The sequence below is a fragment of the Myxocyprinus asiaticus genome, chromosome 2, assembly GCF_019703515.2.
Source record: "Myxocyprinus asiaticus isolate MX2 ecotype Aquarium Trade chromosome 2, UBuf_Myxa_2, whole genome shotgun sequence".
Classification (NCBI taxonomy): domain Eukaryota; kingdom Metazoa; phylum Chordata; class Actinopteri; order Cypriniformes; family Catostomidae; genus Myxocyprinus; species Myxocyprinus asiaticus.
Window position 1 is genome coordinate 51394811 of NC_059345.1, and position 26569 is coordinate 51421379.

Sequence of the window (26569 nt, forward strand, 5' to 3'; positions counted from 1 at the left end):
TTTCTTCACAGGTCTAACACATTCACAACATTCTCCTGTACATTTCAATCTGTTGAGCTCACATACATACAGTACAAAAACATTCCACGAAGGTCAACAAGTGCTGTTACAACAAAAACAACCTCACGTATAGTCGAATAATGTACAGATTTAGCTGTTTTGGAAGGAAATTGGTACTTTTATTCACCAAAATGGCATTCAACTGTTCACAATGTATAGTCAGGGCATTTATAACGTGAAAAATTACTATTACAATTTGAAAAAAATGTTCAGGGTAGGGTTGCACCAGCTGTGCGTAAGGTCTCACGTAAGTTGGGATGTAAAGTTCACACTAAGGGCTTAGTAAATACTAGTTATTTTGTAACAAAGTCAGTGCTTAATTTGGTTTCACCAACCGTTCTTAAGGCAAGACTTAACTAGTGGGTCGTAAACTCTCCGTAAAGTAATGCGCAGTCACATAATATGATGCTTACTTGTATTGATCCAATAAACGGCCTTCAAATTTGTACACCGAAGTATTAAAAAGCTGTGAACTTCAATTTCATCTTGTTACGGCTGACGATCAAACCTTGTTTGCTCGCGTAACTGTCAGCTGTAATAAATTAAATCCCCATTAAAATACGATATGTAATAAAAGTAGATTTAATAAACAGTATATTTGCCCTGTGTAAATAACTATATATAGGAACTGTATCTAAAATAAATAAGGGGTGACAAATAAATACTAATACAACAGGCTGGAAAAATAATTAATAATTAATCCAATTATCTGTTGTCCAATGTCTGTGTTTCTTTGCCCACTCTAACCTTTTCTTTTTGTTTTTCTGTTTCAAAAGTGGCTTTTTCTTTGCAATTCTTCCCATAAGGCCTGCACCCCTGAGTCTTCTCTTTACTGTTGTACATGAAACTGGTGTTGAGCGGGTAGAATTCAATGAAGCTGTCAGCTGAGGACATGTGAGGCATCTATTTCTCAAACTAGAGACTCTGATGTACTTATCCTCTTGTTTAGTTGTACATCTGGCCTTCCACATCTCTTTCTGTCCTTGTTAGAGACAGTTGTCCTTTGTCTTTGAAGACTGTAGTGTACACCTTTGTATGAAATCTTCAGTTTTTTGGCAATTTCAAGCATTGTATAGACTACATTATTCAAAACAATGATTGACTGACGAGTTTCTAGAGAAAGCTGTTTCTTTTTTGCCATTTTTGACCTAATATTGACCTTAAGACATGCCAGTTTATTGCATACTGTGGCAACTCAAACACAAAGACAATGTTAAGCTTCATTCAATGAACCAAATAGCTTTCAGCTGTTTTTGATATAATTGCAAGTGATTTTCTAGTACCAAATTAACAATTTAGCATGATTACTCAAGAATAAGGTGTTGGAGTGATGGCTGCTGGAAATGGGGCCTGTCTAGATTTGATCAAAAATTACTTTTTTCAAATAGTGATGGTGCTGGTTTTTTACATCAGTATGTCCTAACTATACTTTGTGATCAGTTGAATGACACTTTGGTGAATTAAAGTACCAATTTCCTTCTGAAACAGCAAAATCTGTACATTATTCCAAACTTTTGGCCGCCAATGTAGAAGTTCTCATTTTGCCAAGATAGCCGTCCACCTGCAGGTCAGCTGGCAATGCAAAGTATACACTTCCATTATCATGGAATTTTCATGACATTTACATATTGCTAGTTGTCTGCTTTGCAAAGTTTGATTCTGTTTCTTAAAGGGACAGCAGATGGGTGGTCAGGTACAGTGTGTGTGCCGAGCCTCATCTCTGCCTTAAATGTAAAGTAGAATTAAACTTTTAAACAAAGAAATAGTGATAGTAGAACAGCATTTATATATATATATATATATATATATATATATATATATATATATATATATATATTATATTATATTTCAGTCATTATCAAGCTGCTTTTTTTTACATATGGTGTTGGGCCGACATTCATGTTGAGATCATACAATCAGCTGAATATTACTCGCTTTGTCTCAATAACCACTCATAACTGGACACTTTCACTTCTGAAAAATACCCAGATTAACATGCTAAATCTTTCAAAGAGTTGTCATGACTGAACCTATGTTTGTGCTGCTAGATGTCAATGCAACAAACACAAATTTTGCACCTTTAAAAAGTATTCTTAAGTATTCAAAGCATTGACATCTGCAATATTTGAGCAACATCAAACATTGAGGACTGTGAGATTCTTGAATTTGGGAACCCCTTACCTACAGAATCTGTAAACACCCACACAGGGCACACATTCACAGTGGCTCGGTATCAACCTTCCTTTCACTATCTCTCTTTCTCTCTCTCTCTCTCTCTCTATCTCCATGAAAAACTCTCTTTAATAGCTCTTTGTGGGTGACACACCTTCAGGCTCACACACATACACACAGGAGACACACCCATTAATATACCAATGCTTTAAATAGGCCCTAAGACTGAATTTCATCACTGACAGAAAACAATAAGGAAAAAAATTGTGTGTTCCACAGAAGAAAGTCATCTAGGTTTGTACCAACAACAAATAATGACAGAATTTGTAATTTCAGGTGAACTATCCCTTTAAGATAGCTAACATCTAAGACTCAAGCTGAGAGTAAGTAACATTATCTACAAGAGCAGACTTCCTTTAGTGTGACACAGGAAGACTAAAGCCGCACAGTTCAGAGGTCATTCCAATAGGAAGAGATGAGAGTGAGTGCACTGTCTCCCGAGGAAGACACAAAGAATTCCTGCTGCTCCTATTTTGTAACAATCAAAGAAAAACACTCAAAAGAAAGCTAAGGGGATATATCATGAGAATTAAAAATTTTCCTTGATCTTTTGAAATAGAGTTTAATGTAATACAAAAACATACAGTAGGCATACAAAACTTTCAGAACTCAAAACGTTCTCCCCAGTTAAAAAAAGACCATTTAATGAAACAAAGCAGCAAAATGGCTAGTTCTGAAATTCTTGAATCAGAAACCTGAATATATTAAAGGGCTAGTTCTCCAAAAAAAATTAAAATTCTGCATTTATTTACTTACCCTCTTGTCATTCCAAACCTGTATGACTTTTTTTTTTAAAAAAAGACATGTCAGACAAACGTTAGCCTCAGTCACCATATTTATATTATGTATATCATTACCGGTACATAGGCCTACTTGCATTATTAAAATGGACTGATTCACTAGGCAGAGAAAATACCTGTATACGGCAGATGGAACTCAGATGGAGATAAGAGATATAACAAGTTGTCTGTTTTAAGTGTTTCTCTTCACCCTGCAGCTGAGTAGTTCTGGTAGCATTTATGCCAATTCTGCCTTTCTTGTGCTGTAATATGAGCGAGGGCCACAATGTGATGAGGCAAAACTAGATGGTTCCAATGTTGTGCGCTTGCCATGTAGACATTTTCATTGGTCATAAACAGGAGCAACTGTTTTATCCTGTTGCTCGCTTGCAGAGACACTGTTTAACGCAATTTGTATGTAAAATAAACAGGTTTATATAGGTTTTATTCTGGAATTACATCGAAAAACAAAATTCTCAACTACTGTACATGTTAACGTGAACAAATGAGTGTGGGAATTCCCTACATTATGAACATGGAACTTGTTAAAATGATTAAAATTGTGCGCAATACCCGTAATCCCTGTGCTGAATTTCAGGCCCTGATACGCACTGAAATGTGCCACTGAAGCTGTTGAGGTCTTTGGTTGTCACAATTAGGATATTTGGGTGATGATTAATTGTCTGTTTTACAACTATAATGATTCATTTTGATACAAATTGTCATACTTCTTAAAGTGTATGTGTGCTTTATACACCTTAAGTTATTTATTTATATTTAAATTGGAATAATATAATAAGGCTTTCAAACTTGGAAAATATTGCACATATAAAATAAAAAAATTTAAAAAAAATTCCAAGCAGTAAAAATATATCTCTTTCTTTGTGGTCAAATTTAATATTTTTTACATTTACACGTACACTTTAGTCCATTTAACACTTACACTATTGTTTCTGGAACCCAGTCAACCTGAATAGCTAATATTGTATTGAATTTTAATGTATTAAATTATACAATAATAAATATTTCTGTCCTAAATTCTCCACTTTTAAACAATATTTTAAGGCTCTTCAATTAAACCCAAAAGCCCTTTTTCTGCATGAAAGACCTTTGAGATTCTGTGTGTATTTGAAAAGATATTTCTTCTTTCTGTCATCTCCATAGAAATAGTGTAAGCTGGCATCTCCTCCTCTGTCTCAACACGTCATTAACTCTGCGTGTATAAACACTCAATGACCAAGAACCTTTTGTCATTATGCACACGTTAAATATTTGCTTATATTTTAGCGGGAGTTTGGCGCGAATCTCCGCAGGCGGCGCATGCATCACAGAGCTTCAGAAGCAGTTAATCTTAACATGCTCTTCAGGAGCTGCTTGAAGCAGCTCAGTGAGACAGTCGAGTTCTTTCTGAGCACCCACATAATGCAATAACACTGGAAAATAAAACACAAATTTGCGCCGTTCAAAGCATTTCTATACTTGCTTAAAATTCCCTTAATAATCACGGTTCTCTCAAATAATCGCAGTTAGATCATATAAGCGCGATCAGACTAGTGGTCGACCCATATGGGTTTTTAATGGCCGTTTCCGATATCCAGAGAGCAGGGTGGCCGATACAATGCCGATATATAATACAATTTAATATAATAAACAACAAACATAAAATTTTTGTAATTTATTTGCACATGAAGAAATTGTTAATATATTAGAAAGAAGGAAATAACAGTACACACAGTAGTCCAGCAACCATGGATGGCATGTCCAAGTTAGCAATCGCATTTTCCCAAAAAATACAGAATTAAACCAATTGTACATACAGTGCATAATGAATAAGACATTTACTTAAAGCACACGTGAAGCGCTTTTACCTTGAAGTTGGACCAGACACTATTTAGCTGAGATGGGCCACTTCTATTAAAATGAATGGGAGAAATTAGAACGCCCAACTGCAGCCAACGGTCAACGGCTGTATATAGGAAGTCCCACCTTACAGGTAAAAGAGCCAAACACCTTTTAGATACAGACATCGCCTGTCAATCAGCTCGAAAATGCGTATGCACATTAGCAATAAAAGCTGGGAAAATTGTGTTTTTTAGCGTAATCTGAGGTAAAGAAGCACCATTTATGATACCAGTGTTCTTTATTTATGATTCCCTTTCGTGTGGTCAGTTTGGTTACTCCATTCACCAATCAAAACACAGCTGAGAGGCAGAGAGTTTAAAATACCACCACTGTTCCAACATTTATGCATTTACACGTTAAAACGAGCAGCAGTTATGTTGGAAAGGTGCTGCGAAACAAGAAAAAGTATTTCTCATTGTCATTTTGCATAAAAATTACTATTATTCATTTATGTGCAAATTGCAGAAGGCCAAAAGAGGGACCCAGCATGAATATGAAAATAAATGAATATGATATAAACATATTTCTAAGGAAAACAAATAGCATGAAACAAACAATTCTACACATTGTCCTTGCATCTGTACCAGTTGTGATTGGCAGGGAAAAGGCAAATCGGTGGTGGTGCTTATGTGACTACAGTGAAACATCCAGGAAAAGTCACACAGGCACACCTATCCATGTCTTTATCCCTCCCTTTCTCATCTATTCAGTAAGTTAGTGGTGTTTCATTGTGACAGGATATATTAAAGATCTATAATAAAGGTCCACATTTCATGCAAGTGACCAAGCATAAACACAATAGACATATCTGGGTTGATGTTAAACACTCCACCCATCAGAGAAAAAGACAGAGAGGTAATGACAGAAAAAGCCCAGAAACAAGACAAAGTGAGAGCGAGATTGTTTCACTGTGAGGGCCAGCCAAGTGTTCCATTACATGCTCAACTGCAGCGGCGGAATTCAGTGCAGAATGACCTCTAGCATCAGGTGCCACAGTCACTCACAGGCTGTGTTGAATCTCCTCTCAACAGGAAACTGCCATCTGAAAATCACTCACCCCAGGCCAACCTTATGGACTGCTTTCAAAGTTTTGCCACCTCTTTCACTGGGTCTTTTTAATGTAGTTTGCAGTTTTAAATGTTGACATATTAGGCAGATCTTAGATTCGTTTTTGCCCCACACTTCAACCGAATTAAAAAAAAAAAAGTGGCATGTGCAAACAAATAAAGCTAGATCTAACTTAACTTTCCTTTTTGCAATTACAGAAAAATGTAAAAATATACATGCAACATAATATATTCCATTTCAAGACATTAATTGATGTAATAGACTGAATTTGAAAATTTTCAAAAGCTAAAATGTGACCAATTTGATGAAAAACTAATAAGACATAATTTGTAAAATTAATTTTTTAGAATTGTCCAAATACTTTCTCTTGATTTTTTTTTTTTTCTTTTCTTTTTCTCCCAATTTGGAGTGCCTAATTCCCAATGTGTTTTTAAGTCCTCGTGGTCGCGTAGTGATTCGCCTCAATCTGGGTGGCGGAGGACGAATCCCAGTTGCCTCCGCATCTGAGACAGTCAACCCACGCATCTTATCACGTGGCTTGTTGAGCGCATTGCCACGGAGACATAGTGCGTGTGGAGGCTTCACACCATCCACCGTGGCATCCATACTCAACTCACCACACGCCCCACCGAGAAAGAACCACATTATGGCGACCACGAGGAGGTTACCCCATGTGACTCTACCCTCCTTAGCAACCGGGCCAATTTGGTTGCTTAGAAGACCTGGCTGGAGTCACTCAGCACGCCCTGGGATTTGAACTAGCGAACTAGCAAACTCCAGGGGTGGTAGCCAGCGTCTTTTACCACTGAGCTACCCAGGCCCCCACTTCTCTTAATTTTGAACAATATAAGCTATTTATTCTTTTATATGTTGTATTGTAAAATTTTAAACAAACTTTTTTCTGTAAAATGTTTGCTTAAAGTGTGCTTGAGCTGTCTTTCTTTGAAATAAATGCCACTTGGTTTAAAATTTTGTTATATAGCATTAATGCATTTCTTAAAACCCTGATATACTTCCAGAGAAGTTCTTCTTCGTTCTTTCGTTCAGGGGTAAAAAGAAGTTCGAATAAGCCGAGCAATGGTATACTGTTTGCAAACATTCACACAGCGGCCACAACGCTGTGGGAGGTGTTTAGAAGTACATTTAAATATGAGGACTCTCAAGACTACTTGTTAAACTTTAACTAATGTGACATTAAATGATTTTATGCCTCATTCGAAGAGAAGAATTCACATGAGATCAGAAAAAGAAGCTGTATTAACCACTCGATGATGATTTAAAGTAATATACTGTATATGCAGTAGATAATGTTTTATTTGTCTTGTTTACATTCTGAATTCATGGAGCAATTGAGCTTACACACTAATGCGTGGCCTTTATATGCACTGATAACACTCTGTTATTGTAATATGATGGCACTTTAAATATGGGAGGAAATACGATTTTGTATGAAGCATATCGGGGCCTTAAGTGTGGCTTGGGTGTCCAAATGGCCTACATTTTGGGGCCACTGTAAGCTTTAGAGGAAGTGGTCCTTGCAGCTTTAACGTCTCCAATTTCCACTGATATCACAGCTGTAAGCTAGGGGTAAAAAAAAAAAAAAAAAAAAAAAAACTTTTCTTTCTATTGTACACAGTCATTCATTTTTTCAGGGAGAACACATCATTGTCACTCCCACATATTCTCACAGAAAACGCTCGATTAAGCAACAACTAGCCCTTAGAAGTCCAAACCACACATGCGTTAAAGAAAAAAAAAAAAAACTGACAGAATAACTTAAGCTTGACTGGCAAAGAGTCATCATTAAACGCTAACTAAAGCAATCATCCTCAAAGCATGTTTCCTTATTAAGGTGTGGTCAAACTAGAGACTAAGTATTTGAAATTACTGCAACGACTATCAGCAACAGGATATGCTCTAAGAATGAGATTTTTAATAAATAATAAATCATTTTAAAATGTTAAAATATACAATTTAATCAATTTTCCTGCAACACGGCATACAATGAAATCTGTATTCCTTGAATAGATCAGTGACATTTAGAGCCTCTTTTTTCAAACGTCTTTCCATTATGCATATTCGCCAAGCTTAAACTTTGGTACAAAAATGAAATTTCTTTGCATGTTTTTGCATTTTCACTCTCCCGCACAATTTTCCTGGGACAAGTACCTGTACAGGGCATGATGGAGGAAAACAGTGAGTACTGAAGGAGGGGGTAGACAAACACAAGGGCGTGGGCGCTTTCCTGTCCTAACAAGGGAGAGATTGTGAGTGAATGAAATCTACACTAACGCAAATCTCATTATGGGCAATTACCTAATTTTCTGTATAATTATTTCATTCCATCTCTTAGCAAACTCTCACCAGAAGTGAGTGAAAAAGTTTCATTTCAGATTAACCCTGCTTGTACACCAACTAAACCAGCAACCAGCATAAAGCAGCATAGACCAGCATGGGAACTGCATGCTGGTTAAGATAGCCTTTTTAGTAGGGAAGTTCCCCTCCCTAACTCCAAAGGCTTTATTTGTTTCTCCATTCACTCCTGGCTTTTAATGTCTCACCACAGTTGCCAGGTAATTAACAGTAGTTTGAGAGCTGTTTAGTGCTCACAATTGCCTTTCACAAGGCAACATTTCAAAAAGGACCAACACTGTGTCAGTAAAACTCACATGTGAGCAAACTGTTCACTCATTGGTCAGAATGTTTGTGCGCTGTTCGGGGATTTAGCTCATACATAGATATAGCAGTTAAAATAAAATGATTACCATTACAAATGTGTCAACCAGTACAAATTTAAGTAATGTTTAGGTCACAATTATGCAAACTGCCGCAATGTGGTACAAAATGAGCGTTCCAATCAGAGTTTGCGCTACAAATAAACATTATCCGTCACTTGTAATGTTTTAGAGTTGTAAAATTTCTGTCATGGTTATTTTTATCCATCATTAGTTAGTTTTGCATTATTTCAGCACTGAAACCTGTTCTCACAGTCACAGAGCTCTGTCTCTCTCTCTCTCTCTCTGTCTCATGCACACAAACACACACACGCACATACAATAGTGAGTGAAGACAGGTAAAGGTTAAAATAAAAAAATTAAAAATGTCACGCCTCTTAAATGGTTGTTTTTCATATTAAAAGTTGCTAACGCCGTCCTACTTTTCTGTTCTGCCGCTATCCAACAGAAAGTTAATTGTACTAAAATTACCTCAGGGATTATTAAACACCAACTTTTTTTAATGTGCAATGATATCTAATATAGTCGGCAAAAAGCATTTATCCACATTTTGATCGTGATATGTGAAAACAGTGACGTGCTCAGGTATGCTCATGGTTATAATAGGGTAAATGGTTGGTTCGTTGGTCCGGATTGCATTCTCACCACAAGTAAACCGCATCAGAGTTCATTGGAAATTGGACCTACCTCGTTGAGGTGGTCACGGAGCAATTGTTTCAGTACGGATCAGAGTGCCAATTGCCATTTATATGCATAAACGAACTGAAGGGAGAAACAGGGTTCTGAAACAAATTTTCCAAACGAGCCAGTTGTGAAAATGCCCTCTCATTGCAGCCATTTGTAAATATATAGCTTTGTGTACAGTATAAATCCAACTTAACATGGATTTAAAGAAATATTTTGGGTTAAATACATCTTAAGCTCTATTGACAGCATCTTTGACATGCTGTTGATTACCACAGAGAATTGTGCTGCATTCCATTCAACATGGAAAGTCGGATTTTCCAACTTCCTACTTGGAAAAGTGCAATGGAATGTCACTTGCAGTTGGAATTCCAACTTGGAAACTCATGCGGAAAATTTTCAACTCTGATTTCGCCGAGATGCAGGTGCGTGACATCACGCAAACATTTTGACACCCAAAGAGATATACAAAGTAAGTGATAAACATTCACTTTTTAATTTTTTTATAATATCAATAAATGAGTCAAAGTTCATACATCACATGATATTAAAGCTTGTTTAATTTTTTTTTTTTTGCAGAGACAGGTGTTCAAAACATGGTAAATTATACTCTGATAATCTTACACCTGTAGCACAAATGCTAGTGCTGCAGAACTGTTTATCAATTGGGTTGCTAGGAGATGTCTCTGGTGACAGTCGAACCCATGCTAAGCTAACAGGAGTGTTACAGTTTTGTTTCCTTACACGTCAACTTCCGAACATCTGGCAATGCAATGTTTTTATCTTCAGAGATTGGAGATAGCAAGTAGGAATATCGCACATCCAACTTTGAATGGAACACAGCATTATTCTGACTCGTCCCCCAGTTTGAAATAACAAACAAAAATGTGTTTACAGTAATGCCCTTACATTGGAAGTCTATGGGGTGACTGCACAGCACAAAAATCTATAATTTAGACTGCATAGAAAAATGTAGCTGAACATTATAGGTATTAGCATGAGACTAGTATGATAAAATCACTTGGTAACCTAGTCTATAAAAATTTTCACCTCATGCCGTGACCATGTAAACACATTAAACCTGGTAAATAATGGTCACATAATATCCATGCAAGGATATCCATGGAACGGACACAAAATAATTATCGGTATAACATTGTTTACATTGTGCGAACCTCACCCACAACACAAACCAGAGGTTCATCCACCTAGAAAAGCAGTCTTAACACAATGGGTTTTTAGACAACTTTCAAATGATATTCTAAATTCTAAACAGACTCACGAAGCCAACAGTTGACTAGCATGAAGGGCGTGGAAATCCAGATTTTTTTTATTTTTTGTTTTTCAGCAGGCAAAGTTGTGTATCTGTATACAAACAAAATGTTCATAATTGTTTGAATAAATGAAACAGGCTACTAATATTGAGAAACAGAACTAAGAAAAATCTGAATATTTATGTGACTCTTAATAATAAAAACAACAACAGTAATAATAATAATAATAATAGCTGCAGCACAAAAAAAAAAAAAAAAAGCATTACATCGAGGGCCGTGGCCCTTGACTTTGTATTGTTGACAGAATTTGGCCCTTGGTGAAAACTAATTGGGGAACCCTTCTGTAACTGTTCTTTGCTTTTCTTTTAACTGAGGAAAAAGTCTAAAATATCTTCTAAATGAAATCAACAATATGCCACAGTTGCTTACCAAGTAGTATGAAACCCAGAATAGTCCTTTGAAAGAATGTAGGAAATGGGCATTGTTGTGCACAGTACCCTACATACTCTGTACGGTTACCATTAGAGACCTAATCCCTACAGACGGCCACACACATACAGTATACACCCACACACATAAATATTAGGGGTTTCTCTACCTCACTTTGAAATCGTATTTATGACTGCTTCTGGCACAACAGGAATTTGCATGAAAAAGTTTTTGTAATAAAATGGAATCATTGACTGTTTTTGTGAATTTAATAGAGCATTTTGATCAGACTAGTAAACCATCATTAAAACTGACATTTCGCAGTCTGCCTCAACTTTTGAAGAAAAAAAAAATATCGGAAAAATAAGTACTCAGATAATTCTCAGATAAGTACTATGTGTTGATTATCTTACAAAGTGCAATGAGCAGCATTTCAGCTTGGAATGGCAGCCTAAATCATAATGTTTCTCAAAACAAAGATTTGCATTTGAAACAAATCATCAATTTAAGACTCAATGGAGTTCTAATGGCCATAAAAGAGACCAAGTATTAATGCATCTCTTCTAAATATTTTTCTCAAGGAAAACACATTGTACCTATTTCCCCATCAATACAAGCTAATATTCAAAACAACAAGTGGAATATGGCATGTAGTACAAGCTTCACCTTCACAAAGTTATGACAGAGGGCGAACCAACGATTTAAAATGGCCCAGTTCTGAAGGACCGAACCAAATATTCTCACATCCCAACATGGATGCCAATAATAGCAGCGGTGAACCATACAGCCTAAAAACTGTGCTGGGCTGAGCCATACACACTATTGGTTATCTTTTCATGATCCTCTTTCTCCCTGCATCCTCGAAATCACCCTCTTCTCCTCCACACTTACAGCATCAAAACCTACAATTAACAGCAGGCAAAATGAGAGGTTCATATAACGCTTTGATATAATGGTGTCAAGTGGCCTGTTTTGGAGACCTCATGACACAGCATTTGCTTTGAAGCTGCTTTGCACTGCAGCTGAGCAATGTTGACTCTCCTATCGCCATCTACTATCAAACATTTTTGCATCGGCTCCAGAGTGTTTACCTTCCCCTGTGGTGCGACCGGAAGCACATTGCGTCAGCAGCATGGAAGACCCGGGTTCGGATCCTGCCTTGAAACCAGGAAGTAATCGCATTCACATAATCAGTGACGAGTGTGATTCGGAGGTTGGATTTTTACCTCTAACATTTCATTTTCTCTCCAATGATGGTTAGGTTTGGGGTTTATTAAATATGCATTCCTCTTCACTTTATTACAGCCTGTACAGCTGAAAACCATTCGCGCACAACTCGCGTTTGGCGCCCCTACAAGGACATTTCACCCAGAAAATGGAGCTCACACTTGCCGATACGACTAACGATAGTTACCACTTTGGCCACTGGGGGCAGTGTTCTGCATTTCGGTAAGCACAGACCTATTTTTGATAAAGAAAAGTCAACCTACTGTTTCCGATTTCACTATCAGATCAGTATGGAAGGCAAGCATTCTCACCAGCACAGATAGGCAGGTAGATGGTGTTCACAATTATGTATGATGCAATGCCATCATTAATTTCTGTCACTCAAGGTTCTTTCCATTTTAAACTCTTCTCGGTAGGGGTGGGCGATATGACCAAAATTCAATATCACGGTATAAGTAATTTTATATTAAGGTAACGGTATATTATGATATATTTTTTTCCTGTAAACCATAAAAAAAAAAAAAGTACAGTGCCGGTCCTCCCTAAACGCAAACTTAGCAAGTTGCGTAGAGCCCCCAATCCGCCAGGGTACCCTCATGCTGTCAAAGATGTTAAAAGTAGCCTAGGTGGGGGCCTGGGAAGCTCAGCGAGTATTGATGCTGACTACCACCCCTGGAGTCGCGAGTTCGAATCCAGGGCGTGCTGAGTAACTCCAGCTAGGTCTCCTAAGCAACCAAATTGGCCCGGTTGCTATGGAGGGTAGATTCACATGGGGTAACCTCCTCGTGGTCACGATTAGTGGTTCTCGCTCTCAATGGGGCACATGGTAAGTTGTGTGTGGATCACGGAGAGTAGCTTGAGCCTCCACATGCTGGGAGTCTCTGCAGTGTCATGCACAGCGAGCCACGTGATAAGATGTGCAGATTGACGGTCTCAGAAGCGGAGGCAACTGAGACTTGTCCCCCACCACTCGGATTGAGGTAATCGCGCCACCACGAGGACCTACTAAGTAGCGGGAATTGGGCATTCCATATTGGGAGAAAAGGGGATAAAAAAAAATTAATAATAATAATTAAAAGAAAGTAGCCTAGGTAATGATACATAACAGAAGTAGACATGGCTGTGGTTTTGAAGCGAAGCTACTTTTCCTTCAGGAGCATAAAAAAGGAGACAAATGCACCAGGAATGTGAAATAAGGGAGCATGAAGGTATAATATTTTTAAGGCAATTTTAATTGTTTTTAAGATATTTTTTTTTTCTCAAAGAGTACTTTAAGAGATTACAGACATTATATCATAATTTTCTATAAACCTGCTTTAAAACGATGTTTATTGTGAAAAGCGCTATACAAATAAAAATTACTTGACTACTAGCCTATTTATCATATTTCAAATTCTTATTTAATCTTTACATTATCATTGCAAAGCTCATACTCCAGGTGTCCAGCTTCGATATTACAATGCCACATCGTAAATCATTTCTAAATTTGTATCAGGAGTACACATTAAAGCATGCAAAATCAAAAAACAACATTTGTTTTAGAATGTCATTATGAAGCACATACCTGTTCTGTCATGCAAGCTCTGCTGAATGTCATGTCAATGCTTTAATAAACAATATCTATTAGAACTTTTAGTCCAAAGTTTGCACATTTAGAGAAATATGGATTCTTGTATGTTTACTTCATATTCCTTTCATAGCAGAGACTGTCCTTCGCCACTCTTTTCCATACTCTTACTTTCTGACAGGATATAATTATCAAGCTTCCCAAGGAGAACTTTTTCCTTGCAGCAGTTTCCTCAACAAGAACCTCCAGCTCTTGTCTACTGAAGTTTTTGTTTCTTTCCTTTTCCTTCATGTCAAATGAAAAGTTGTCAAATGGTTACAAGCAAGTAAATTCTCCTATGACGGTTAATGTCGTTGAACTAACACATCTCACACACTTTACATTCCAAAAAATTATCGCGAGGTGCTTGCTACTTAAAAAAAAAAAAAAAAAAAAAAAAAGGTTAATAGATAAATATATTTATTGTTACAATCTACCAGTGTTAAAGACGTTCTTAAGAAAATATTTGCAAACTTAAGAATTTTTCAAGAATTGCACTTAGGAATTTATCCTAAGAAATTTCATATTTTAATTCTTAAGAACATTTTCTTTTTTTTCCTTTTCTTTTCCTCCCCTTTTTCTCCCAATTTGGAATGCCCAATTCCCAATGTGCTCTAAGTCCTCATGGTGGCGTAGTGACTCGCCTCAATCCGGGTGGCGGAGGACGAATTTCAGCTGCCTCCACGTCTGAGACCGTCAACCCATGCATTTTATCACCCGTGCATCTTATCCCGGAGATATAGCGCATGTGGAGGCTTCACGCCATCCACCGCGGCATCCACGGACCCCACCGAGAGTGAACCACATTATAGCGACCACGAGGAGGTTACCCCATGTGACTCTACCCTCACTAGCAACCGGGCCAATTTGGTTGCTTAGGAGACCCGGCTCGAGTCACTCAGCACGCTCTGGGATTCAAACTAGCGAACTCCAGGGGTGGTAGCCACTGAGCTACCCAGGCCCCCCCTTAAGAACATTTTCATGAATCCAGCCCCAGATGCTAGTAGGAAAGCTTGACGGTGTCAGCAACTAGTAACTAATGGCTGCAGGGCTAATAGCAGAGGGTCAGTTTCACAGCACTGAGAACGCAGCGTTTTATAAACAAGTTCATCCTCATTTTCACTTGGAACGTAAAGTGATAAGAACCTGAGGTTCTCTCTCTCATTTTTTTTTATTCAGATTCTCCCTCTCCCAAAAGTGCTCTCATCCAAGAATGTGAGAAAACGGCACCTTTAAATGCAAAAATAAATTCCTCCTACAGCGTTTGACTCGTTTCAGAGTCGTCCCGCATTGTGTTCGTCTTTCTCCACGTTTGTTCATCTCTCTTACTATCAGTCTAATGTGCAGCTAGGTGGAATGTCACACACACAGATATTTACAGTACATACCATGATATAGACGGAATAGAAAGATTGCTAACAGTTGACACTTTATACTGTGGCAAAAAAATACACTCACTGAGCACTTTTTAGGAAGCCTTTACAGTACTTATTCATGCGATTATCTAAATCAGCCAAACGTGTGGCAGCAGTGTAATGAATAAAATCATGCAGATACTGGTCAGGAGCTTCAGTTAATGTTCACATCAACCATCAGAATGGGGAAAAAATGTGATCTCAGTGATTTCGACCGTGGCATGATTGTTGGTGCCAGACAGGCTGATTTGAGTATTTCTGTAACTGCTGATCTCCTGGGATTTGCATGTGCAACAGAATTGTGCCAAAAACAAAAAACATCCAGTGAGCGGCAGTTCTGCGGACAGAAACACCTTGTTGATGAGAGGTCAACAGAGAATGAACAGACCGGTACGAGCTGACAGAAAGGCTACAGTAACTCAGATAGGCGCTCTGTACAATTGTAGTGAGCAGAATAGCATCTCAGAATTCACAACACGTCCAACCTTGAGGCAGATGGGCTGCAACAGCAGAAGGCCGTGTCTGGCATTTTATTAGGACCATAGTGTTCCTTATGTGCTCAGTGAGTGTATATCGCCTAGCCCTACTTCTCGGTATGTTTCACTTTGGACTCTCTAAAGCCTTGGCAGAACTTCGGTAGGAGATATTGGATTAGCTTTATCAGGGCTTTAAAATACCTCTGGAAAGTGAGACTCCAGCAGAACGGAGACACGTTGGACGGCATTCTCCAAAAACGCTCCACTAAACAGACTTGTAAAACACATTGTTGACAGGTCTGAACTGCTTGGAAATCTAAATTGACTGACTCACCATAAGCTGTGACCTTATGTCCTGAACTCTATTTATCCTCATGACCTTGTTTACACCCAATTTTACAGCAGTGTTGTGATAATTATTCAAATCTCTATTCAACGGCATTAAAAAAATTTACGTTATGGTGGATGGATGGTCAGACAAAACAAAAGGCCAGATGGAAATACAGAGTATAACATAGGTGTTGAATTTCACAGCCCAGAAACCAACACTATATTCGCACTGCGGTATTCTATAACAACAAAGAAATACAATTATTTGCTTTTAGACACTGTGTTTAAACCTGTGAAATTCTCATCATTCCAGAGCACTGCTGCACTTCAATATCGCTGCGTGCTACATGCATTCCAGCATTTCAGAATGAAGCCTGAGGGCAAATTCTGTCGACCAAAAGGCCTGAGAAAGAAACTTTCTCTCATCCTCCAGGCAAAAGCCTGATGGATGACTCTGAGAAAGGCAATGGTGTTACTGCTTCTGGTCTATTATTAAAGCCATTAATTTAGGACTACTTGTTGGTGCAATACATCAGAGGACACGTCAGAGGACAAATGAGGACATGTGCGAATACATGCACTGGGTATAAACTGCAGTAAAATCGGCAGAGGCTTTGCATCTTTAAAACTTATCTGCCCACCAAGTACACAGTATGGTTACGGTCTGACTCTTTCTCTCCCGGTATGTCACACACTCATTCCCACAAACACACAGACACCGGAACCAGTCTCTATGACAACCACATGTTGCCACAGCTACAGAGTTAGATACTGAAATCAACAGGGACTTACTCACTTCCTCTTGCACTACTGATGTGTCTGTGTGTGCATGTAATGTGTAGGCTGACAGGTCACAGCCTCCATATTCTTCTAAAGATCAGAAAAATTTAAATGTGGCAGAGTAAAGCAAAGGCTAATTGGTCAATTAAAGGATTTGTAATCATTGGTGGTGCTCTGCGTTTGCAAAGGCAAACATCAATGTGACTATTGGCCATTCTTGTTTAGGGATTTGAAAAAAACCCATTCCTAAGTATTTAATTTTTGCGCGTAACTTGCCCGCACCATTTGTGATACCTCAAATCACACATCTTGTTGAAGAGAGCTGTGCGATTAGTTTTCAATGCAATCAGACTTATGAAATTGCCTGGCAGAGAATAACACAGGCAAAAATATACCTTATACATTGAAGGAGGAACCCAAACCATCTTTAGGGACCAGAATTACAGGCATGCACAGGCCTTAAAATGAAACCTGTCCCATACAATCTGGAATCATGTGTAACAAATCAAAAGTCACGTGAAGTCCTGTTTGAATACAGAATTGTTTCATAACGTTGAATTTGCGCTAAAAACAAGCTAAACGCAGCGCAACAAATGAAACAGAAGTTTTTGAAACTTTAAGTTCTTTTTATCTTGACACAGTGTCTTAAAAATGTGGCGGTCCTGCGCAAGATGCTGAAGAAACAGCGAGACATGGTGAAACAGTCAAATATGTACGTCCAGCACGTGTTTATATAGTAAAACAAAGGAAAACCAGAGCAGATGCATGCAAAAACTTGTTTAGTGTGAACAGCCTCTAGGCAGGCCTGTTTATTTTTTCATTAATTACAAATCCGAACCGGACCCAAACTTGAAAAACTGACCCAAACCCAGACAAACATTTGCCCTACAAACCTAATGTTTTTTTTTATTATTATTATTATTTTACATAGTACTTTTAATATAGTATATTACTTAAATGTTGTATGTGGAATTCTATTTTCATTAGTAGGTTCCAAACTTGCGAATATTTGTTCTTAAAAATGTGTATGAAATTTCAAACAGTGACAACAGCTTGAATCATTATTATAAATGCAGTTTTATGATAAAAATTAATTGAATGTGAATATGTATATAAGAAAAAATACATAAAAAAAAATATATATATATATATATATATATATATATATATATATATACACACACACACATTCACACACACACACCGTAAATGATGATTAAAATTATGAAAAAAACGAAATATGAAATAAAATATACACTCATACTATAGCCTGTGAAGTCATATGAATACTATATACAGCGATCAGCCATAACATTAAAACCACCTGCCTAATATTGTGTAGGTCCCCCTTGTGCCGCCAAAACAGCGCCAACCCGTATCTCAGAATAGCATTCTGAAATGCTATTCTTCTCACCACAATTGTACAGAGTGGTTATCTGAGTTACCGTAGACTTTGTCAGTTCAAACCAGTCTGGCCATTCTCTGTTGACCTCTCTCATTAACACGTCCAAAGATCTGCCTCTCACTGGATGTTTTTTGTTTTTGGCACCATTCTGAGTAAACTCTAGAGACTGTTGTGCAAGAAAATCCCAGAAGATCAGCAGTTACAGAAATACTCAAACCAGCCCATCTGGCACCAACAATCATCCATGCAATTATTTAATCAGCCAATCATGTGGCAGCAGTGCATAAAATCATGCAAATACAGGTCAGGAGCTTCAGTTATTGTTCACATCAACCATCAGAATGGGGAAAAAATGTGATCTCATTGATTTGGACAGTGGCATGATTGTTGGTGCCAGATGGGCTGGTCTGAGTATTTCTGTAACTGCTGATCTCCTGGGATTTTCTTTCACTTTTCTTTAACACGTTTACTCAAAATGTCACACAAAACTTTAACATTGTAAACAATAAAATATAAATAATCTTTTTAAAAAATATATTTTAAATGGTAGATAGCAGTTTCTTCTGGCAATTTTGTGTCTATGTTATTTACTATATTAAATTGTGTGATATATCTGCAATATATCGGCCACCCTGCTCTCTGGATATCGGCATTTGCCATTAAAAAAAACCCACATCGGTTGACCGCTAATAGCTACATGTTTAAAACCACTCAGAAAACCTTAGCAACCGCATAACAATACCCTAGCAACCATCCACAACACCCTATCATTGTGGCAGCGAGATTTGCATGGGTAAACCCTTTAAATGTTAAAGTTAGGGCTACATACTGAAACAATGACTGAACAATAATATTTGAATTTTCAACACAGACCTCCACATGCACTATGGGTAATTCTGAAATTAGTTGTGGTGGACTTTTCTGGAACATGCAGGAAGACCTTTGACACACCACAATCATATGAAAATTAATCATCACACAATCACTGAAAAGACCACCAACAGAAACCAAGCTGCTATTCTGATGTGAAAACAGTATCATGCATTAACTGCCAATATATTTTTTTTAATGCTACACACAGCAGAAAATTCAGGCAAACTGCATTTTATTATGGAATTCCTGGATGAAGTTCTCAAGGTATTTATATCTCTTGCATTCCAGATGAGCCATTTTTAACTTTTAACACAAACCATGATTCATAATCTGTTGGTAACAGAAGAGAAATGCCTCAAGAAGACTTGATCTTAATGGGTCGTCTGTCTTCTGTTAATATAAATATTGCAAAAATGATTACCGTTTCGCCTCCTCCAGGTGGCACAAGTATTCATAGGCCATGTTTTGCTGTCGGCGCTCGTCCATCTCCTCCGCCGTGAGCCGCTCCACGCCATCCAGAACAGCTAAATGCAGGAGAGCACACATATATTAGAAATGTGGAAATGACAAACACACTATGGCTAGGACACAAGCATGATACAGAGCTATGTTGAAGTAACGGTAAAACTGTTACAGTTCTAAACAACTATACATGAATGGGAGGAGTTTGTTTTTATTCTCAAAAGCAATATATAACTTCTCAAATACATTTACTTAGATACAGTGCCCCTCAAATGGTAACCAAAAATGTTAGTTATTCAACCACTCCAATTTGTAATCATACCATTTCAGCTGTTTAAACTAACTTCGTAATACATAACTTGTCTGAAATGCCTGATCTCTAGTGTTCTTGAAATCAGTGATTATTCCACATACTGAAATCATTTAATGGGGCTTAATGTCATGTGGAAAAATAAATAAAATCTATTTATTATTAAAAACGACTACACATATTCCAGACAGAAGGAGAATAAAGTACGAAACTTTGGATAAACCCATTTTTCAGCTCTTGGAGGCTCCATACTCCAAAGAAACATTATTGAATTATTTTAATATCTGACAATGTTTAGACAAATTTGCACAGAAACATTTGAATATTATCTGAACTGTAACAGTATTTATTTTTGTCTTTCGCCAGTGTGGTCCTGTTCACCTTAAGACAGTAATTCAACATCCTTTTGGAAACCTGACATTAAAGGGATAGTTCACCCAAAAATGAAAATTCTCTCATCATTTACTCATCCTCATACCATCTCAGATGTGTGTGACTTGATGTGTTATGAAAGTCACTAAAAGACAAAAACAACTAAAGTGGAGTGTGACAAGGAGGAGGGCGTGGCCAGGCCGTGATGGAGCACGTCTGGCGCTGAATCAGCTGATCAGCGGGAGAGCGTCCGCCGGGGGAGAAGCGAGCTGGTGTCCACCAGAGGGCGGAGTGGTTGAGGACCGGGTGACAGCTCGTCCAGGAGTCGGTGAGCAATTCTCCTCTCTCTCTCTCTCTGTGTCTCCACTCACCCTTTCCCTCTCCCCACGCCTCCCCTCGTCTCTCCCCCAGGTTCACAGGAGGCGGGGTGGACCACCAGCTGACAGAATGGCCGGAAGGGCAGTGTCTCAGGCCGATTTAGTCAGACCGGTGGTGCCCCGGCCTGAATCGGGCAGGGGAGGAGTGTGACAAGGAGGAGGGCGTGGACGGGCCGTGATTGCGCTGAGTCAGCTGATCAGCGGGAGAGCGAGATAAGGTGCAGCCGGAGTCGCCAGTTCGAGAGAGAGAGACACATGCGGCCGCGTTGCATGTGTCTGTGTCCTTATGTTTTATGTTGTTTTAAGTTCATTTATATCACTAAAGTTTATGTTTACTGTTCAGCCAGTTCCCGCCGCCTCCTTGCTCATCCTTACCTGTTACATGGAGATACAATTCATACCGAGAAGTGAGTGGCCTCGCCATCAACACCGGTTCATTTTAGTCCATTAGGACCTGAAACAGTTAACCGTCTTCCCGCCTGCAGAGCAGTGTTGGGTAAGATACTCTAAAAAAGTAATTAATTACTAACAACTAATTACATCTTCTATAGATTGCTGTACTAATTACTCTGTCTGAAAAGTAACTGCATTACTTATTACAAATTACTTTCTAAAACCCTTATCAACCACGACCAGATGAAAAATACAAGGTTAGACATGTAACTGTTCTTTTAATTCTCTCAAATATATAATAGAAAATCAAATCAATTATTCATGAACTGGCCAAAGAATTTAAGGGGGCAGCGTTAAATTAGAAATTAAAATTTCGATTTTAAATTCACCATTGTTTTATATAGAATTGTTCTATAGTCTATACAGTATTTAACGCAATTACATCAGAAGTAACTAATTAAATTACTGAAAAATTTAAAGTAATCCCTTACCTTTTTTTCACTGAAAAAGTAATTTAATTACAGTAATTAATTACTTAATGCATTACACCCAACACTGCCGCAGAGTAACTGAGAAATAGACAGTTTAATAATGAGGGAAAGGTTCCTGTTTTCACGTTGGGAAAAGAAACAGTAAAGGCACGCGATACAAATACGTTTTTTTCTAGTGCTCGAGACATGAGTGACGTCTGATTCTGATCTTCATAAAGGCGTTTATGATGATGGGCGTTCAAGTCATAGGTGAGAGACGACAGCTTCGTTGTGGGCTATTTAATCGACTATTAAATTAAAATGTTAAACCAGACTGTCTGTGTCAGACTTTCAGGCATGCAGACAGTTCACCATGCACAGTCGTTTGATGCTCATCTTATGTCATTTTGATAAGAACTGCAATCATCAACGATAAATAGAGAAAATATCGATACATTATGTAAAATTACAGTATAAAGACGCTTTCAGTTTTTTTCCCGCTTGCTAGTTGTTCAAGAAAAGTTGCCTGGTTGATCACGCGCGTATCTCTGCCTCACGCATGCATGCATACATACATACATACACGCTTGCATCAGTATTCTAACGCGGAAGTTGTGAAGCATGCAGATTCACTTTAAGAGTATAAAAGACGAGGAATTGTCTCAAAATACATAGAACGGCACTGTCTTTGAATTTAGTCATTTGCATAAACCCAAATGAAGAGTCTTCTCGTTTAACAAACTGAGCAACTTTTTTCAGAAGGTGAACGTCAAGGTAAGAAAGCCTGAAGACAGCGTATTACTTACACCCATATCTAGGACGGAAGCCGTCAGTCTCGTCAGAAGTTGACATGTTTTCTCAAAAGGTTCAGAAGTCCTATTTCCCTCTGAGTTGTCGATGTTGGTCTGTTTTGCTTTATGTTTAGACTTTAAGAAGGCACTTCTGGCCCCCTTCTTTCCTCGTTGCACAGTCTCAGAGACTTTTTTCTTCTTCTTGAAAACCCACTGATGTCATGGGCGTGTTCCTTCCTAAATCCTAAAGTATGCGTTTCAGGAAACACCCATTTCGCGAGTTACCCTTTCAAAACACTGAACTGCGTCTGCAGCGCCCTCCACAGCACACACTGGGGGTAGTAGTCGGTCAAAGAACTGCTCACTGATGGCCCAACTCATCATTATAACGTTTGATATCTTTGGATTGATGATTCAAACTCATCTGTCAGCTTTTGCAACTATATAACAACTGATGATTATTTTTGATTGTTTTATTTTCTGATTTCTTATAGTCTGTGATCTTGATTTCTACATATAATAATGTTGTACTGCACTACTTCAGTCCTTGTTGTCTGCAGGCACCTCTCTGCAACATTTATGACAAATTATGAAAATATGACCATCAAAAATGAAATGAAAAATGATGATAGTGAAAAATATTTCTAAAATCAGCAAAAGTCACAAAAATCTCCCTGCAACATTCTGGGAAGGTTAGTTTGTGGTCATAATACCTAAAAAGAACATTCCTAGAACGTTAGGAGTTGGTCCCCCATAAAGAACTATATGGGAACCATACACTAACGTTAGGGAAACGTTCTGTGTTTGCTGGAAAACTGCAATCAAAAATGTTCTAAATATGAATCAGAAATAAATATGAGCTTTATTTAACTTGAAATGGTATCGGACAGACGATTATGAGGAGCTAGTCATGTTGATCTTCTCTTATTTAATTATTTGGGAGGAAACATGAGGTTACGCCTCTAAATGCCTGATTGAGGATGTTAAAGATGATGTAACAGAGCGTGTAGGCTACATGCACAGGGTACAATGGGGCTAAAGGCCCCGAGAATATAAGGCCATTTTGATTATTTTAATAACAATAAATAATAATCATTCCTTAAATTTATATAGCACTTTTCTAGGCACTCAAAGCACTTAGAATGGGGGGAATTTCCTCAACCACCACCAGTGTAGCAGCATTCACCTGGATGATGCGACAGCAGCCATAGTGCACCAGTACGCTCACCACACATCAGCTATTGGTGGAGAGGAGAGTAGAGTGATGTAGCCAGTTCAAGGATGGAGATTATTAGGAGGCCATGATAGATTAGGGCTAATGGGGGATTTGGCCAGGACACCAGGGTTACTCCCTTACACTTTATGAGGATTGTCCAGGAATTTTTAATGACCACAGAGAGTCAGGACATCGCTTTAACCTCTCATCCAAAAGATGATGCCTTTTTACAGTATAGTGTTCCCATCACTATACTGGGGCATTAGGACCCACACAGACTGCAGGGTGAGCACCCCCACTGGCCTCCCTAATACTTCTTCCAGCAACAACCTTAGTTTTTCCCAGGAGGTCTCCCATCCATGTACTGGCCAGGCTCAACCCTGCTTAGCTTTAGTGGGCAACTAGGTGAGAGCTGCAGGGTGATGTGGCTGCTGGCTATTTTCTCCCCAAACACTAAATAGTAACAAACACCACCAATGAACTCTCCAGCAACCTGTTTGACATGATGCACTCCAAAATTATCCTGATCCTTGAGGTCAAATTGTCATCTTTGTGGTAATTATAAGAAAATTCTAAGATAATTATAAGATTAGATAAGAATTTGTATAATGTGTGTGGTGGTGGTGATGGAGGAGAGGGGGGGGGGGGGGGTGGATTTTCTTGGGAAGGTTGTACAAAGTGGGCCCACAGTGGCCCACCTATATTTTTTAATTTATTTAATTCATTTAATTCATTTGATTTTATAATTATTATAACATAATTATAAACTTAAAAACACGATAATTGTTATTGTTTTCAATATATTTTAATATAAATTAGAAACAATATAATTTTTCATGGTTAAAATAATTAAAACATTTTAATTATATATTATTTCATATTTTTTTAAATTATGAAAATATAAAAAAAAAATTTTTTATTAAAAAAGTAATAAAGTTATAAATAACTTTTATAATTGTTCACACAAACTGTGTTGCTCCATCAATATTCAAATGTACAAATTTATTTTTGCGATCGTCATACACTTTGGGACTAGGAAGAATCACCTTTCCTTTAGGAGGCATTTAGACCCATTATACATTATAACTATGAGAGAAGGGAAGAAAATTAATTATTGAGCACGCAGTAAACTGGCTGTTTGAGCTCCAACAATCTCAACGTCAGCAAAATAAACATGTTTCGCCCTATAGCTAACCTGATATAAATGAAGTCAGGGCGGGGCATATTTGTTTATAAAAAAGCCAGTGGCCACTGTTGAGTAGTCAGTGTTACAGTAAGTTACAGACACCTCAGTATCCTGTGATTGTTGACCCCGGGCAGCCCACACGACTCAGAACCATGGAGAGCTCAGGGATACTGATAGGACTGATCATAGTCGGGCTCTTTACTGTCATGTGCTGTGGACAAGTTTCCCAAGAACTATCCTCAGATGAAACACAACTGTCCCAGCAGGAAGCTGAGAAAGATCTTGTGAGTATTTGCCAGATAAACTGCCTTGACGTTGAACTGACATTTATTGCTAACTTGAAGTCTTTTTATGTGTGAGAGCCAATTAGCGGTGAGCCAAACAAAATCTGAAAGATAGACATTTGATATTTTCGGTATTTTCACCTGTTTAATGGTAGGCTACTTTCAAGCAGATCTCGTGAAGTGTCAAACTGGTTTGTGTTTATATTTAGGCTATATTTTTTCTTCAAGATTTAAATGAACAGCAGTTATTTTTCCTGATTTCTGAATATCATAAATCCATAAAATAGGTTAAACATGGTTTGTTTTGTTGCTCAATTTTTTTGCATAGGTTGAGGCTATGGCTGTACTTTTGGGGAGATACCAGACCCATCTGCCATCTACAGAAAAACGTGGCATTGCACAGGTACATTTTGTCCCATCACTTTTTCATAATCATTTTCATCTTGTTATAAGTAATAATCAGCTCTTTTTCAAAGGTCATGTAAAATATGCATAAGTCTAAATATAGTTGATGATTATGATCTTCACATCTGGCTATAAAATGCTTTCTCCTTTTCCTTAGTGTGCCATGGGGTCCCGCTGTGCAGTGAGACTGGGTCCACGCATTGGGAAACTGTGTGATTGTGGCAGAGGATCTAACTGCAACTCATTTCTCCTTAAATGCATATAAATCAAAAGCAGTAGAAAATCCCTGAATTCTCTGACTGCCTAAACTGCAAGACTCCTCACTTTTTCCTTAAAGTTGTATAGACATGCACAGATGATGAATTGAAAGAGATAGAGGGTGGAAATATGTTTTCTTAATCACTTGTACAAGCTCTGTGACAAACAAAACTCAATTTAGTTCAGCATGATAGAGCAAACAAAGCATGGGTGTAATGTACATATTTATCTGTGTGTGTTTTGTGTTATCAATAAACATTATTATGACAAATACAAAGTCTTTCGCCATCATGGCTAGTATTAAAAAAAAAGACGAAAGAGTGGGATGCACAGCCAACAGATTTGTTTCTCATCAGAGACGGTAACCAGGGGGGTTATACAGATTGAAAAGTGTGTGTGATTTTTATTATGACTGTGAGTTTGATTGGAACTTATGACCTACATCACAAATGGATTTCCAGCAGATATTCAACGGAAAATGAGCTATATACAATGTTGCATAAGGAACATCTGATGTTTAAAGTGTATGAATATAGAAAAATCTATATTTTTATGACCTTTAGGAGGAATAGTGATGCTATACCTAAATAATTTCTACCAAGATGAAATGATGTTCGTAGACTGCCATGTCATTTAAGACAAATCTCAGTTCCTCATCCCCACCATTATGTTTGCTTTTAGTCTTTCTTGGTTTATAGTCAATCAGGGTAAAACCCGGGGGTCCAATAGTTGCTCTATGTGATCTAGGCCCTCTTCCTATTGATTCAGAG

The 26569-nt window shown here is 38.0% G+C and overlaps 2 protein-coding genes across 2 annotated transcripts in view; one reads left to right on the forward strand and one right to left on the reverse strand.

The window, feature by feature from the left end:
• Positions 1 to 22680, reverse strand: part of iqgap1 (IQ motif containing GTPase activating protein 1) — a 56790-nt gene extending 34110 nt beyond the window's left edge. Inside the window, exons 1-2 of the mRNA XM_051652506.1 lie at positions 22466 to 22680; positions 19697 to 19799 (exon numbers count right to left, since the gene is read on the reverse strand). Coding sequence (XP_051508466.1) covers positions 19697 to 19799; positions 22466 to 22511 — 149 coding nt within the window. The 5' untranslated portion in view covers positions 22512 to 22680. The remainder of the gene's footprint in view (positions 1 to 19696; positions 19800 to 22465) is intronic.
• Positions 21811 to 26065, forward strand: cartl (cocaine- and amphetamine-regulated transcript-like). Its single transcript, XM_051652830.1, has 4 exons — positions 21811 to 21929; positions 24941 to 25136; positions 25465 to 25539; positions 25699 to 26065. The coding sequence occupies exons 2-4, from the start codon at positions 25005 to 25007 to the stop codon at positions 25804 to 25806; spliced, it is 315 nt and encodes a 104-aa protein (XP_051508790.1). The 5' UTR covers positions 21811 to 21929; positions 24941 to 25004; the 3' UTR covers positions 25807 to 26065.
• Positions 26066 to 26569: the final 504 nt, after the last annotated feature.